The following is a 16577-nucleotide window of genomic DNA, read 5'->3' as shown; positions in this document are numbered from 1 at the left end:
ATGCCTTAGATTTAGCCGTGCAGGGCTTTTTCGCTTCTGGTTTTGATAAGACCTCACTCTAGCGCAAATGTTTGCTAACCTGCTTATGGAGGGTTAGTTCCCCCACCTGCGACAGATTCTGCATACGCCGCAGCTCTTGCTCCTGGACTGAATTTATTAGGAGGTCAATTGGAGTCATAAACTCGACATCGATCTTCTCTGTAGACTCGCTCCTGAACTAAATTTATAGTGAGGTCCGTTGGAGTCGTAAACTCGACATCCATCTCCTCTGGAGACTAGCTCCTGAACTAAATTTACAGGAAGGCCCGTTGGAGTAGTAACCTCGACATCCATCTCTTCCGTAGACTGGCTCCTGGATTAAATTTACAGGGAGTTCAGTTGGAGTCGTAAACTCGACATCCATCTCCTCTGTAGACTCGCTCCTGAACTAGATTTACAGAGAGATCCTTGGAGTCGTAAACTCGACAACCCTCTCCTCTGTAGACTCGCTCCTGGATTCAATTTACAGGGAGGTCAGTTGGAGTCGTGAACTCGACATCCATCTCCTCTGTGGACTCGCTCCTGAACTAGATTCACAGAGAAATCCGTTGTAGTCGTGAACTCGACATCCATCTCCACTGTAGAATCGGTCCTGGATTAATTTTACAGGGAGGTCAGTTGCAGTCGTAAACTCGACATCCATCTCCTATGTAGACTCGCTCCTGGATTAAATTTACAGGGAGATCAGTTGGAGTCGTAAACTCGACATCCATCTCCTCTGTAGACTCGCTCCTGAACTGAATTTACAGGAAGGCCCGTTGGAGTCGTGAACTCGACATCCATCTCCTCTGTGGACTCGCTCCTGAACTAGATTCACAGAGAAATCCGTTGTAGTCGTGAACTCGACATCCATCTCCTCTGTAGACTCGCTCCTGAACTAGATTTACAGAGAGATCCGTTGGAGTCGTAAACTCGACAACCCTCTCCTCTGTAGACTCAATCTTGAACTAAATTTACAGGGAGGTCAGTTGGAGTCGTAAACTTGACATGCATCTCCTCTGTAGACTCGCTCCTGGATTCAATTTACAGGGAGGTCAGTTGGAGTCGTAAACTCGACATCCATCTCCTCTGTAGACTCGCTCCTGAACTGAATTTACAGGAAGGCCCGTTGGAGTCGTGAACTCGACATCCATCTCCTCTGTGGACTCGCTCCTGAACTAGATGCACAGAGAAATCCGTTGTAGTCGTGAACTCGACATCCATCTCCACTGTAGAATCGGTCCTGGACTATTTCTACAGGGGGGTCAGTTGCAGTCGTAAACTCGACATCCATCTCCTATGTAGACTCGCTCCTGGATTAAATTTACAGGGAGATCAGTTGGAGTCGTAAACTCGACATCCATCTCCTCTAGAGACTCGCTCCTGAACTAGATTTACAGAGAGATCCGTTGGAGTCGTAAACTCGACAACCCTCTCCTCTGTAGACTCACTCTTGAACTAAATTTACAGGGAGGTCAGTTGGAGTCGTAAACTCGACATCCATTTTTCTATAGACTCGCTCCTGGATTTAATTCATATAAAGGTCAGTTGGGGTCGTAAACTCGACATCCATTTCCTCTGTAGACTCGCTCTTGGATTGAACTTACAGGGAGGTCATGCGGAGTCGTGAACTCGACATCCATCTCGTCTGTAGACTCGCTCCTGAACTAGATTCACAGAGAGATCCGTTGGAGTCGTGAACTCGACATCCATCTCCTCTGTAAACTCGCTCCTGAACTAGATTTACAGAGAGATTCGTTGGAGTCGTAAACTCGACAATCCTCTCCTCTGTAGACTCGCTCCTGGATTAAATTCACAAGGAGGTCCGTTGGAGTCGTAAACTCGACATCCATCTCCTCTGTGGACTCGCTCCTGAACTAGATTCACAGAGAAATCCGTTGGAGCCGTAAACTCGACATCCATATCCAATGTAGAATCGCTCCTGGATTAAATTTACAGGGAGGTCAGTTGCAGTCGTAAACTCGACATCCATCTCCTCTGTAGACTCGCTCTTGGATTAAATTTACTGGGAGATCAGTTGGAGTCGTAAACTCGACATCCATCTCCTGTGTAGACTCGCTCCTGAACTGAATTTACAGGAAGGCCCGTTGGAGTCGAAAACTCGAAATCCATCACCTCTAGAGACTCGCTCCTGAACTAAATTTACAGGAAGGCCCGTTGGAGTCGTAAACTCGACATCTATCTCCTCTGTAGACTCGTTCCTGAACTAGATTTACAGAAAGATCCGTTGGAGTCGTAAACTCGACAACCTTCTCCTCTGTAGACTCACTCCTGGATTAAATTTACAGGGAGGTCAGTTGGAGTCGTAAATGCCTTGCCTTCGTGGCACATAACTGTTCGTCCACTGATAGGCTTTTTTCCAATGGGACACTCTGAAATTTCAACGACAGGGCCTTTTTAATCGGTCTCAATTTATGAAGCATATCATGAGTTTCGTCTTCTCTGGGTAGCATGTTCACATTATCATTGAAATGAATAACTCTTCTTATAGCTTCAAATCGATTTTGACTCATAGTCTCTTTTACCTGTCTCAATCCTAATCTACTACTCCAAAATGATCTGACATTGGGCATATGAACGATGGACATATATATATATACATATGCCTAAATATTTTTGTAAATCAGCAACGGTTATTGTCGTTGTCTTATTTGGATCTTTTTGAACCATGTAGAGATTTGATTCATCAACTATATATTCTGCAATAGTTCATCGTCAAAAAAATATTTGAAGAAAGCAAATGGTGTTTCCAATTCCATGAATCTACTACCAAGTGTTTCACTACCTTTGAAAGTTTTGGGATCTTCGTCTAAAACTAAATTTCTTTTTCTCCATGTGACTTCAGGTTTTTTCTTTTTATATTTATTGGTTTCCATCTGAGTTTTAGTAGTTTCAGCACCATCCTGAATATCAGTTTCGACATTCTCATCCATCTCATTATTCTGCCCAATTTCATTCACCTCAGATTCCTCATTGGACTCTAATAAATATCCATCATCGAATTCAATTGGCAGGTTTTGTATTTCGAATTCCTCTAAAGCCTCATTTATCGTAATTTCCTCTTCATCTCTCTCGCCAGCAGAACAATCAAAATCATTTTCACTATCCGATAAATGTGCATCTGTAAGGTATTTTTTCGCCCAAGCCATCCTGAATGAAAAGCGCTATGTCTCAAATTCGATACATCCAAATATATAGACCAGTCTGTGATGGAAAAAGGAAAAGTAATGAATGATTTTCATCTTATAACATCGACCTTACCTTTATGAACAAGATACAATAATTTGGAATAATTGTTCACAGAAAAATCACACAAATTTGATAAATCGTTTATCACGTGTTTGCTTCAAGCATATAGCGACCGATAGCTGGCTTTTGAAAACTCATAAACAGTAACTGACCACGCGCATCGGATATTGGATCTTAACTAACGCATTTATAAAGCTGTTCTAAATATGCGACAAAACGTTTTGGGCACCTACTCGAGATTTATTAGCTTTCAAATGAGGAATATAATGTGATGTCCTGAATTTAATACATTGAGCACTGTAGGGTTAAGGAGTCGAGACTATCAATTGTAAAGGTGTTTTGTGGATAACTGTCCTAAAATTCATTCCTATGAATACTGCAAGGAGTATATGAATACTTTAATCTCTAAAGACTACGATGATATCGCCAATTATTTTATCCATAAGTTCAATGAGTGGAAGAGAGAAATTTTTTGTGGCAGGTCAATATATTCTCCCTCGCACTCATTGAGCTCATGGACACAATAATTGGCGATATCTATGTAGTCTTTGGAGATAACAGCCTCAAACCTGGTAGGTTTTGCTGGATTCCTTATGATCATCCCTAACCGAACATGTGATGATATACAGATAGATAGATTATTTTTTATTCATCCATAAAGCTTTACACAGTACAGCATAGTATTAAAACTTATCAGACCAGTCGATTACATATAACAACAGGGTGTCTCATTTAAAAATGGAAAGTTGGTATTACTTCCGGCGAAACCAGAAGAGAAAAAAAATAATTTTCAGGTTAAAAAGTGCCAATTATTATGTATATGGGATATCCCAAATGTCAATCAACTACCTTTGAAAATAAAGCAGATGTATATAATTTATCAAGTTTAGATAAGGCAATCTGTGAATGAAGTTTGAGGTGAACTGAAAAATTGTTTTTCAGTGTCAAACACTTGTCATAAATAATTCTAGTAGAAATCAACTTATCTTAGTATCATGAGAGTTACATTGTATTTGCTGTTTCACCATTTGGAGCCACACTTCGAAATTATCAGTGTAATTCTGATAAACACGTTGACATTCACAAATTAACCAGGTGTATGTTATTTTATTGCTGAAATTATTGGTCAATTCTGCGAGATGATTCTGTACAATTGATTGCAAATTTCCAACCGAATAAATAAACATCATTAATACATTATTTTTATAAAATTCCTGTTTTGTGATCAATCCTTGATATGTGTGTCAACTTTTAGATTATTCGGGCTACTGGAAATGGGCTAAAATCATATTCAAATTCAGATCATTATTATCATTTTTGCATTTCTTCATTTCATATATTTTTTATATTTGTGGCAAATTTCGAATTTTTTGTTAGAACGGAAACAGAAGGCTACATTTGCATTACTGCTTTATTCAGAATTCATGACCCTAAAGGGCCCCATTCACGTTGAGATCGGTATCGATACGTGTATCGCGACAGGTGGCGATACATGTATCTGAGATTTGTATCCATGTGTTAACTGCTCCTACACGTTGAGATGAACTCATGAAACATCAGTTCAGTCACTGGTTCATTAACAAAATGGTGCCACCTGCCATACCTGCGCTTGTAGCAGTGGCAGTTGTTTTATCAGATGTTTTAAAGAAGAAAAAAAAGAATATGGGCAAAGAAATGGTTACGTGAGAGAAACAAATTTACAGTGGTTAATTTACTACAAGAATTAAAGGTCGACGAACCAAATGATTTCAAAAACTATTTACGAATGAATGACATGTTATTTAATAAGTTATTGAATATAGTAACACCAAGAATTGAAAAAAAAAATACTGTTATGAGAGATTCAGTGAGTGCCGAAGAAAGACTTAGTGTAACCTTAAGATATTTGGCTACAGGAAATAGTTACGAAGACTTAACCCTCTATTGCACAAGATCGAATTTTCCTTCAAAAAAAATTTCAACTGTGTATTTTGGCTTGTAAAATACATAAAAAATAGTGGAAAAATTATTGAACCATTATTTTCAAAAACTTTACATTTTTAAACTTGGTTCCCAATTGGGAACATTGTACAAAGAAAGAACAGTTATAGTTTGAAATATTTATTCTCACTGCAGTGAATATCAACAATGATACTCTACAAAACATCTTTTTTCATCGTATAAACATAGGTATACTTTACATTTAGAACAAAACATTCTACTTTTTCCATTGCATCCGTCCAATCGGCAACGATTGCGTTGTTGAGAATGTTGGGGCCAGTGACCAATTCCATCAGTTCTGGTTTCAAATGGAGGAGAAGACTCTTTATGCTTCCTTTTTTTATATTTTGACTCGAGAGATGTATTGCGTGGTCTACCTCTCTTATTACTCACTACATTACTAGATCCTATTGTAATCAGCACTTTTGCTAACTGAATCCTGAACTGTAGGAGAGGCATTTTTCCATGCCCATCTGGCTGGTCCTGATTGTGGTGTTCTGAAATGCGTCTGTACAACAACCAAACACTACATATGACCACATCTATCATATGGAAAAACAGCCTATGATACCATTTTTTAGATCTAGTACGAATTCTGTATAATCCAAGTAAGGAGTCAAGAAGATCTACCCCTCCCATATGTTTATTGTACACCTTTACAATGTCTGGGCAGTTGATATCTTTCTTTGAGTTATCAGATTTGAAGAATCTTCGAACCTTGTGTGACGGCTGACTACCAGCAAAAGTGGATAGTAGTGTAACCACTTTATTGTCATACCACTGTACAGCCTTTAGCTGTTGATTTTTGTATGTTGTTATTTTTTCAGTATAGGAACCTCTACCTCTTTCTTTCCATTTTTTTTCTGTAGGAAAGCTGCACCCCATCAACCGGTTTGTTCTAACAGTGCCTACACAATCAATTCCATTCTGTGACAAGTGACTGAACAAAGGAATGCCTGTAAAGTAGTTATCACAGTACAATTTGTGATGGAGATTTTTTGGAATGTTTCGACTCATCCTGTAAACAACATTACTTGCAGAACCAAAATCTTGCTCCCCTTTTTCTGAAGTTACTTTGCCAGTAAATAATTCAAAATCATATGAGAAACCACTGACTCCTGAAAGCACCCACAACTTATATCCCCACTTATGTGGTTTCTTGGGATTATAGGTTTTTATAGAAATTTTTCCCTTGAAGGGTACTATCTGTTCATCGCAGGACAAATTTTCTTCCATTGGAATTTTGCTACACACTTGTTGAATGTGATCGATGACAGGTTGAATTTTTTCCATTTTATTTTTCATTTGCTGATTATTATTGAAATGCAAATTTCTCTTTATTTCGTGAAAACGGATCTGTGGCATAATATCCGCAACTTGGGAAACACGCGTGTCTGCAGACCAGTACATTCTTGTGCTGGGTAGTTTTATAATCGACATCCAGAGTAAAATGCCAATGAATTTTTTAATTTCATCAGTTGTTGTTACAAATGGGCGAATTGGATTGGATTGAACCGAATAAAGCACTGTCATATCTACCATCAACTTCATGAATTCATCCGTGAAAAATAAATTGAAAATTGCATAAGGAGTGCAAAGTTCTAAAATTTCCTCTGGTAAATCAGTAGAACCACAAAATTTCACCTTGTCGTTGTCTGTGAAAGTTTGATTTTCTGTCCACTCTAGCTTGCGCACTTTAGAATTTGCAGAAGATTTGGCGTTTATGAAGTTACTTAGAGGTAGTTCATCTTCAGATTCAAAATTTGTCAATGTTTCATCCAAATTCTGGTATTCTGGAATGTGATCGTCTTCATCTGCAAGGACTGAATCCTCACTATCACTCGGTATACTCCTAATTTGATGAGAATGGTCACTCTTCCCATAGAAGGATTTCGTTGTGATGGATTGCCAAGTTTCATCTATTTTGTGTTTTCAACCGCCTTTACACAGTGTTCCCAAATGGGTACGATTATCTAAAATCAAATTTAGCGGATCAGTACTCATAAAGTAATAAAAAACAGTAAGTAAGTAGGTTATAACTCACCCAAAACTATTTTTTCAACGCAAAAATTGGTTTCCAAATGACAATAACAACCCCATCAAAAACTTGATAATGGATAACGTCAAACGTCCATGACACGTTCTCCTATTTTAATAGTTACCAACTATGTAGTGCCCTGCCATCTACGAATTGGTAGATGAACTTATTAAACAACGTTCCCGAGAGGGAACTACGGTCACACCACGCTTTAAAAATGCAATTTGAAGGAATTGAGATGATTTGATGCACTTGGTTCCCAAATGGGAACCGAATGCATTAGAGGGTTAAAATTTTCTGCGGCAAATTCTCCTCAATTACTTGGGAAAATTATCCCTGAAACATGCCAAGCAATTTATAAAGGGCTCGTAAATGAATATATGCAGGTAAGTTTATATAGTTTTTATTGTTATTAATATTAATATCTGAATTTTAACAAATAGAATATGTATCTTAAGGATTGTTATTAAATCTAAGGTACTCTGACATGTTAGCAATAACGTCATTCGCCTGAGACTGAACATTTTCGACTTCAATACTTCTACTTGAATTGCGGGTGAATGATTGGTGTAATGCCACCACTGTTGGAAACACTTTGTGTTTCCAACAGTGGTGGATATATATATATATATATATATATATATATATATATATATATATATATATATATATATATATATATATATATATATATATTAATAGATTTAAAGTTGCTAGGGTAGAAAAAAATAAATAAATCACTGTCTATTGAACGTTGTGAAAAATAGTCATTTTTTCTTTTTTTTTTCAGGGTTGGTTGATGAAGTATACTTTTGGGTTGTTTTTTTTTACGTCGTTGTTTTTTTTTCAATCGTTTGTTTTTGGCTAAATGTTGTCATTGTTGTATTCACTTATACATCAAGAGTGATCCGCGTCATGGCAGCTTTTGCACTTGTAACTACTGACAATGGCATGCAGACGGTCATTCCCAGGTCAGAAATAATATCACAGGATAATAAGGTGGAGTGTTTCATATTGGGGAAACGTTACAAAATCGTCATAAATGGATTCAACGAAGATTTTCTTTCCTTATATAATTTTGCTGTGGGACATAACACACGCAGACTTAAGGTTGTCTTGGAGAAAAATTTGAACATTGGCAACCCAAATAAAGCAAAGTTGGAAACTCCAAAGGGTAGAAAAAAAACAGAACGGATTACTGATTCGTTAGAGGGCAGGCCTGTACAGAAGAAAATAAAACCCAGACGTATTTTTCAAAATGTACCTATTGAGGTGGAAGGCGTAGAGGGGATCAGTCGTATTCATCATTCCAGTTTCATTTCAAGTACTGTTTCACCAATTCTTTTCAGGTCCAATGATTTGCCCTCCGTGTACAATTGCTTGTCTGCAGTATGTAACTGTTTGTCTTCTGCATCTGACAGTCTGTCTCCTATGCATGAAAGTCTGCCTCCTATGCCTGACAGTCTGCCTCCCACAATCGAGAGCCTGGCTCCCTCAATTGACTGTTCTCTTCCCACAGTTGACTGTTCTCTTCCCTCAGTTGACTGTTCTCTTCCCTCCGTTGACTGCCCGCCTCCCACAAATGACAGATCACCTCCCACAATTGACAGCCTGCCTGCTACAAATAACATTTTTCTTTCAACGTCCTTCAACAGTCTGCCATCCAAAGCCATGGGTCTGCCTTCTTCATCAAGCAGTCAGTCATCTATATCCATCCTTTCAACAATTGCTGAAGAATCCGTATCAGAAATGATTGATGATAATCCCACTTTAGTGAATGAAGCTGCTTATAAGCGAAGGTGAGTAACGACAAAAATCGAATCTATTACTTTTCACACAATTGAACAATGTCCTCATGGAAGTTTACAGTACTAAAGCAATATTCCTTACCACAACAGTGCATCACGAGTTCATTTATGTTCAATGGAAACCCTTATTATTTTATAAAAGCAGAACTTTGTTTTATGAGGAAATAATCTGTTGGTTGTCAAAAATTTTATTTGGTTTGTTTTCTAGACGAGTTATTAAGGAATTAGTGAAGTATTCAATATATAAACTTTGTTCATTTTCTCTAGTATTTTTATCATTTTGTTCCTGATACTTTTTTATGGTTAATTCGATATATGCTTATAAGCCTTTAATAGATACCTTGTAAAATTCAACAAAGAAATAGCAATAGTGTTAATATGAATTTGAGACCCTGAATGTAGATATATTTTGTTACAGAATCTGCAACAAACCTAATATCTGCAAATTCTGCAAGCAGTCCAAGACCAATGTTAAACGACACATCTTGTCCATGCACAGAAATGAACCTGAGGTTAAGGAGTACATTGCAATGGCTGATGAAAACCCTAACAAAAAAGAAAAACTTTCACAAATCAGAAGAGACGGTAATTTCTCTGCTTTCAAAGAAGGTGAAAATATTGTCCCTGCTAGAGTCTCTAAATATTTTGATAAACCTGATAAATCTCAGTACATAGCATGTACTTGCTGCAAAATAATCGTCAAAAAAGATTCATTAAGGAAATATTTACAAAAAAATTGTAGGAAAAACCCTTCCAACTCGAGCAAAGGCATGTTGTTCAAATCTAGAGCTAATTCAGAAAATATTCATAGAAGGGCCAACGAAGTTGTTAAATATTTCTTATTCCCTGCTTTTAGAGATGGTCCTATTAAAGAGATCATACGATTTGACAACCTCATTATTCTTTATGGTAATGAAATGGCTTGTAAGTACAGATCACAGCATCATTATCCTATGATACGAAATCGTATGATAAGAATGGCAAGGGTTTTGTCAATGATTAAAGAAAAAAATTCTTCTGTGCGTCATTTCGAAGATATTTTGAAGCCCCAGATGTTTGACTATATTATTGAAGTTATTAACACCTTGGGAGATTATGATGAAAACACAGGGAATTATAATAAACCCTCTTTACCAACCGAAGTTGGTACATCTCTAAAATATATGATCCAATTACATATTTCGGAATGTATCAAAAATGGGGACATGGAAGGAAAGAAGGATTCCAAAAATTTGTTACATCTGTTGAAAACAGCGCTTCCGGCACACGTCAATAAAACTGCATCTGAGAGTTTGTTAAAACATAAGAGGAAAAAATTATCTATTTTGCCCTCAATGGGGGATATCAAGAAGTTGAACTCTTATGTAATGACAAAGAGAAATCATTACTATGAGGCTTTGATGAAAAGTTCAATGTAAATACTTGGAGGAACTTGGCTAATTTTACTTTGATTAACATATTGATTTTTAATCGAAGCCGGCGACCTGGAGAACTCTAACGAAGTATCATTTCTGATTTAGATTGGCAAGAGGAGTTCTGGTTCTCTTACATAATTCAATGCATGAATGTGTTAAATTATTATTGAAATACCGAAAAGAGGCCGGAATTGATGATAAAAATCCTTGCATATTTGCTTTGCCTCACCGTAGTGTTTCAAATGGAAAAGTTGTCTACATACATGTATCTGCTATATCATTGATGAGGCAGTATTCAGAGGAATGCGGAGCAACCAGTTCAAAGTCACTTCGAGCTACCATACTTCGAAAACTTGTTGCCACTAAGTCCATGTCACTCAAGTTGGACAATGAAGACTTACACCTTCTGCAAGGATACTTGGGTCATGCGGAAAAGATCCACAGAGAATATTATAGGCAACCTGTTTTAGAACGTGATATAATCAGCGTTAGCAAAGTTTTATTAGCCGCTCAATGTTCTCCTACTTCTAGTAATAATTCAGATGGCTGTCGTAGCACTCCTATGTCATTACCTACAGCTCCTGTCCCAGGTACTTCTGCAATATCGAGCACTCCAACTACACCGCTGTACTACTCTCCTACCCCTGGACCATCCAAAATTACCAGAATAACCACTATGGAAAAGGAAAATGGGCCTGAATGTAACTCAAGCTGTGATGGTAGTAACTTCAGTGATGATTCAGATTCAGGAAAGGTACCAGATGGCAAACGACGAAGATTAATAGGTATAGTGATTACTGAAGTCCACTCTATTCATAATATTATATTCATTTTCTTCACACAAGCTATCACCATTACAGTTTATAATACAAAATAATTTTCATTAATAATATAGCTTTGTTAATAAGTTCAGGAAACTGACAAAATCGATTTTGTACTCGATTTGTTCCCAATAAAAATTTGGTGAACTTCTGTTTCATATTCTCGTTTCAACATAGTATCTGAACCTGATGTAAAAAGTTGAATGAAATACCCTAGAAACAATAATATATTCGTAATTAATAGCTCTTTTTTATTTATAGATAATAGTAACTGTACTTTCATTACAATTAGCTTATTTTCAACCATTTAAATTTTTATTCTTTCAAATTTATGTTTTATTTTTGACAATTTGTTGCAGCCTTCTCCCCTGGTCAAACTGCTGTTAAGAGAACGTGGAATACACCAGAGAGACAAGCTGCAAGGAAACTTTTCTCTCGTCATTTATTAGAAGGGACACTGCCATCAAATTATGAGATTTTAGCTGGTGTCAGTAAATGTGAAGATTTGATGAAGCGAACTGTGTCACAGATCAAAATGTGGATCTCCAACAACATGAAGACGAAAACTAGTATGTACAAGTGATTTCAACATTTTACCATTAAAAATTGAAATCGAAATAAGATTATGAAAAATCTTGGAAAAAAAAAAGGAAATTTACACTACAATTTATTTCTATATTCTCATTTTCTTTTTATCTTATTAATAGTTATTCAGGTTACCACTTTATATCACTAGAGCACAGAGTAAAATAAAATTAGATTTCAAATTTCTTGATCATTGTCATGTAGTCTGTCTTAAATTCTGTTCTGTCAGGGTAACCAATGTCAATAATTTCAAGAAGGAAAAAGCATATGACGTAAATTTCTGGCTCATAAGAAAGTATATTCAACCAAATCTGTCAGATACTTGTGCAATGATTCTCAAACCCATGCCAGGATGTTCTCAATAATTTAGATGATCTTTTGCTTGACTTGGATGAAGTGACCACCTGTCAGACTAGTTTTGAGGTGCTTTCCTCTCAGGAGTGACAATATAGGCCTGACAGCTTTGCACCCGTAAGTCACAACCATCTCAACTTCGAAGGCTTATGATGCAGTGTTTGGAATCTTTGGTGTAGAAATAAATATTACTGGAATTTTTTCCCAACACCCAACCATTATTTTCAACTCCCGGACATGTCTTTGAATAACCAAGTGATCATCTTCAAAAGGAAGGGATTAAAAGTTCTTCCTCTTGAAGATTGAAACACGTGTCGAGGTGTTAAAAGAACGGTTTGGTGTTGGGAAAGAACTCCAGTTATATTCAAAGGCTCAACTTAAACTCTAAATAGTGACTGAGCTCCAAAGCTAGTTTGCCTAACATGTCTGATAAGACCAAAGAATCCCCAAACAATTCTGCCAGGTAATCATCCAACCAGGTCGAGAAATTGGGCGACATTATGGCATGAGCTTGAGGGACGTTGCACAGGTTTTAAACAGGTGTTTTTTTTCTGTCTGTATTTCGACTTTGTTGAAGTCTTCTCTGATACACCTTTGAGAGTGATAAATAGTTTACTCACTTCTCTCAATGGCGAATGATACTTTTTCGAGGAAAATATCTGCTTGATTGAAATGTGGAAAAAATCCACTTCTGAAAGGGAAAAAATAGTATATACATTTCTTCAATTCATTTTTTACAGAGAGAACTTGGTATACACCAACCAGGCATTTAGTTAGGACGCTTTTCAAATAATTCATTCAAGGTGAAACTTCTATCTATCCGTCTCAGACATATATACAAGAAGTATCAACACTAATGAAGACCTGAGACATTTGACCCCCAGGAGAGTTCGAAGTCAGATTCAACAGCAGAAGAAGAAATACTATTTATCAAGAAACAATAGTAGTTGGAGTACTTACAATCAGTTTTTTATATTGTCCTCATTCAATTTCCTAGTAGTCATTTCATTAATGCGTTGTAGTTTTTTTGTTGTAAATTTCACTTTGTTGTAGTCAATTTGTCCAGATTATAAACCTTAATTTTCTCTCCATTGATGAACTATATATTTACCTTTCATGGTTTCTCAAAAATCACTGCTAGTTCTGTTTTATTGATGCACATTGTGTTTTCTGTTTTCTTGTAATTTCAATAAGTTTTTGCCCTCGAAATGAAAATAGCTTATTTCTGGAATATAAAATTAGAATTTTCCAGAACCCGAACCTAACACTTTCACTATAAAATTTTTTATCTTTCATGTTTTCCTTTCAAAAAAGAATGCACATCTTTTTTATTGTAGATATTTGTGAGGCACGCTCCAACAGGTGTTTTTCACAAATATCTCACAATAAAGAAAGATGTGCTCGATTGTCCTTTCATTTTTGAAGGCGAAACTTTTTCAAAGTGAAAAGAAAATGAAGGGTTCATATTGTGGAAAAATTCCAACTCTTATTGGCTAGTAAGTGCATTTTTTCCCATAATCGAGTTGAAATGGTATTATATTGGATTTACTCACAGATATTCAGAAAACCAATATTGGCATGCTCCAGTATTTATAACAATTATGTTAAATAAAGATGCATTGGGGTGGTGCATAATTTATATTTATCATTAGTCCAAAACTTTTCTTATTGAATATCCAAAATCACCAGGTACTTTTTATTACATATTTATTTATTGTTGTGCATGTAGTTACACTGCTTATCTTAAGACATGTGAATCTTTGGTAAAATAAAGTATATTTGATTTAAACGAGTTTTTCATTTTATAAATTATTTTTGTGGGTATTTGATTTTGACTTATTTTTATAAAATCTCTGTTTTGTTCCAAAAAACGAATTTCCGTTGCTTTTTTTATAAAACAATTTTTACAAGTCTTCCATTATGAATGAAAATGATGCTCCCGTCTATGAAAAAGTTTTTTTTTCAGCATAGACTAATGTTGTAAAAAGTAAGACAATTTATGTATGTGTCATCAATTATATCTAATATCAAAAACTAATTTCAAACCAATACAAAATTCAAGCATGATCAATGCATGTAGGCCATTATGCCAAATGCCGGTCAAAAAAATACTACTCTTGGCTAATACCGCAGCGGGCATTGAATTATCTAATAGATACTTGTGTAATCATCATTGCAGAGGATACAATTGCAAGTGCTTCCTCTAACTAAATAGCAGCCGCTCCACCTGGCGGGCAGAACAAGTAGCACTCAAATCCTCTGGTTGAGATATTTAGTATCATATCTGAACAGACAGTTCGAGAGTTCTTTTGAGATATCGTTAATAACAACATATTCCTGTAAGAAAATAGCTATTTCCTGGCTAATACTGTGACGGGTTTTGAATCATCCAACATATACATGTGGAATGTTCCTCATTGCATTTGTTAGAGCTTCCTGTAACACCTCTGCAATGAGGACCATTGCAAGTATCTGATGTATTGACTACGATGGCTACGACTATTGTTGTTAACGGTCTCTCAAAACAACTCTGAGCTTTGTGTTCTGATATCTGAATTCTAGAATAATTTACTGAAACAGCGATCAAAACGTCTTGGGCTATCGTTACATTTTAAAACAATTGTTTGATTTTTTTCTGTTCACCAACTTTTGTCCCCCTACGAAAATCCTCAGAAGTAGAGAACTAACGACGTCTTATCTTTTAACGTGCGATTCCTAAAATGTATTGCATACATATAAGTAACTGTCAAGCAGGATTTTATGGTTTATTTCCTAAAGAAGCTAAGAAAGGCAATTTCTTCGGAGAATTAACTCTGTCATTAGGGAAATGATAAATAAATATTTTTTCTCGAAAATTTCAGCAACAATGTTTTTCAAACTTGGATGTTACCCATTTACAGAATCCATTCAACTAGAGACAGCCATGCATTTCCATGTGTCTGAAGAGCATATCTCTTCAGTGTTTTGTACATATGTTGCCATTTAGAGCCACGTACATTACAAAAAGTTAACTATCAACATTATGCTCTTTTCATTACTGACAAAGTAATGCGTTATTATTATAAACATATGAGCTTTCAGTTCCAAATTTTGTTGGAGTGATTTACATTTTTCAGGACGTTTTTTATGGTTAGAATGTAAATGGCAAGTCGATGCTGATATGTAATGAAGTTTTCATAGCCAACCCAACTTTATAGGTGAAGAAACAGCTTCAGAATACTAGTTGTTCAGAAGATTGATTATATTTTTTTCCAGCTGCTTATTATGATCCGTTAGTCGAAGGTGATAGGATATCAAATTTTCATTGCCTACTTGAACAGTGATAGAACATGAAAATATTGCTGTTCTGGGAAGACATTTTATCCAGATATGCGATGGTGAAAAAAAGAGAACGAATTGATTTATTTTTCCAAATGTTAACAATAATTGTGTAGGTACTCACTATTGGATTTGAATATATTTCTTCTATAAAAACACAATTCCCATCATTTACCTATCGATGTTCAGAAATAATATTGAGATTGATGATCAAGAATTTGCTTCAGAAAATCTAAGGAAAACTGGTGTTTTTTAAATTTAACGATTCGAATTTAATTTAAATTTCTATCAGAGTTTGAACGTTATTTTTCTGTGTCTAATAGCATTAAAATTATTTCAAAAACAGACATTATATTATATCGATACATTGACCAAACAAAAGCACCTGTCAAGACAACAATTCAATTTTTTCATGATAAAATTTATAATTATTCATTTGAATTGAATGGAACAATACCTCCATCAGTTCAACAGAAATATGTTATTGAAAAACTCACCACATATTTTTCAAATGTGTATACACTCACAGAAATCAATTTTCCATTCGTTTTAAAACCCAAATTTGACTTTTTCATACAGATGCTTGATTCTGTGGGTTACTTGAAAATGTATGTCATTAACCACCCAGGTAGTGTTGGATGTAACGCTAAAAACTCCCTAAGTACAAAATAGATAACTGGCAACGCTGGTGATAGTGGTGATAGTTATAAGTTAGAAATGTAACGGAGAGGTTGTATACAAAAGGTTAAGAATAAATGTTCATAAGTATAATCCAAGTGAATCCTTTTATTGAAATATAGATGTTACAAAAGAGGAATCAGTAAATTATTCATAAAACATAAAAGGTTATGGGCCCAGTATTGCGGATGCACGAAGGATAGAAGTATTCAAAAACCAAGCTTACAAGAGGTTCGGAAAGAAGCATGGCACAAGGAGGAAAATTTTATAATATTGAGATACTATCCAATGA

At 35.9% G+C, this 16577-nt stretch overlaps 1 protein-coding gene across 2 annotated transcripts; it reads left to right on the top strand.

The window, feature by feature from the left end:
- Window positions 1–8114: 8114 nt before the first annotated feature.
- On the top strand, window positions 8115–13849 carry LOC141483870 (uncharacterized). 2 transcript variants are annotated; one of them, XM_074178810.1, is made up of 4 exons: window positions 8121–9105; window positions 9533–11314; window positions 11710–11919; window positions 13030–13849. In XM_074178810.1, exons 1-2 carry the CDS (start codon window positions 8222–8224, stop codon window positions 10530–10532), a joined length of 1884 nt encoding a protein of 627 aa, XP_074034911.1. In that variant the 5' UTR covers window positions 8121–8221; the 3' UTR covers window positions 10533–11314; window positions 11710–11919; window positions 13030–13849. The 2 variants fall into 2 exon arrangements, with proteins under 2 accessions (XP_074034907.1, XP_074034911.1); XM_074178806.1 differs by lacking the exon at window positions 11710–11919 and having other exon boundaries at window positions 8115–9105.
- Window positions 13850–16577: the final 2728 nt, after the last annotated feature.

The sequence above is a fragment of the Leptinotarsa decemlineata genome, unplaced genomic scaffold (genome assembly GCF_025532065.1).
Source record: "Leptinotarsa decemlineata unplaced genomic scaffold, Ldec_3_MD MMD2_P_RNA_scaffold_14, whole genome shotgun sequence".
NCBI classification, from domain to species: Eukaryota; Metazoa; Arthropoda; class Insecta; order Coleoptera; family Chrysomelidae; genus Leptinotarsa; species Leptinotarsa decemlineata.
This window is presented reverse-complemented; position numbering and strand designations above follow the sequence as displayed.

Bases quoted from the DNA above. Each gene is read 5' to 3' on its own strand.
- LOC141483870 (XM_074178806.1), top strand. From the start codon at position 8,222: ATGGCAGCTTTTGCACTTGTAACTACTGACAATGGCATGCAGACGGTC. The intron at 9,106-9,532 runs GTGAGTAACGAC...ATTTTGTTACAG, and splicing joins GAAGCTGCTTATAAGCGAAG to AATCTGCAACAAACCTAATA.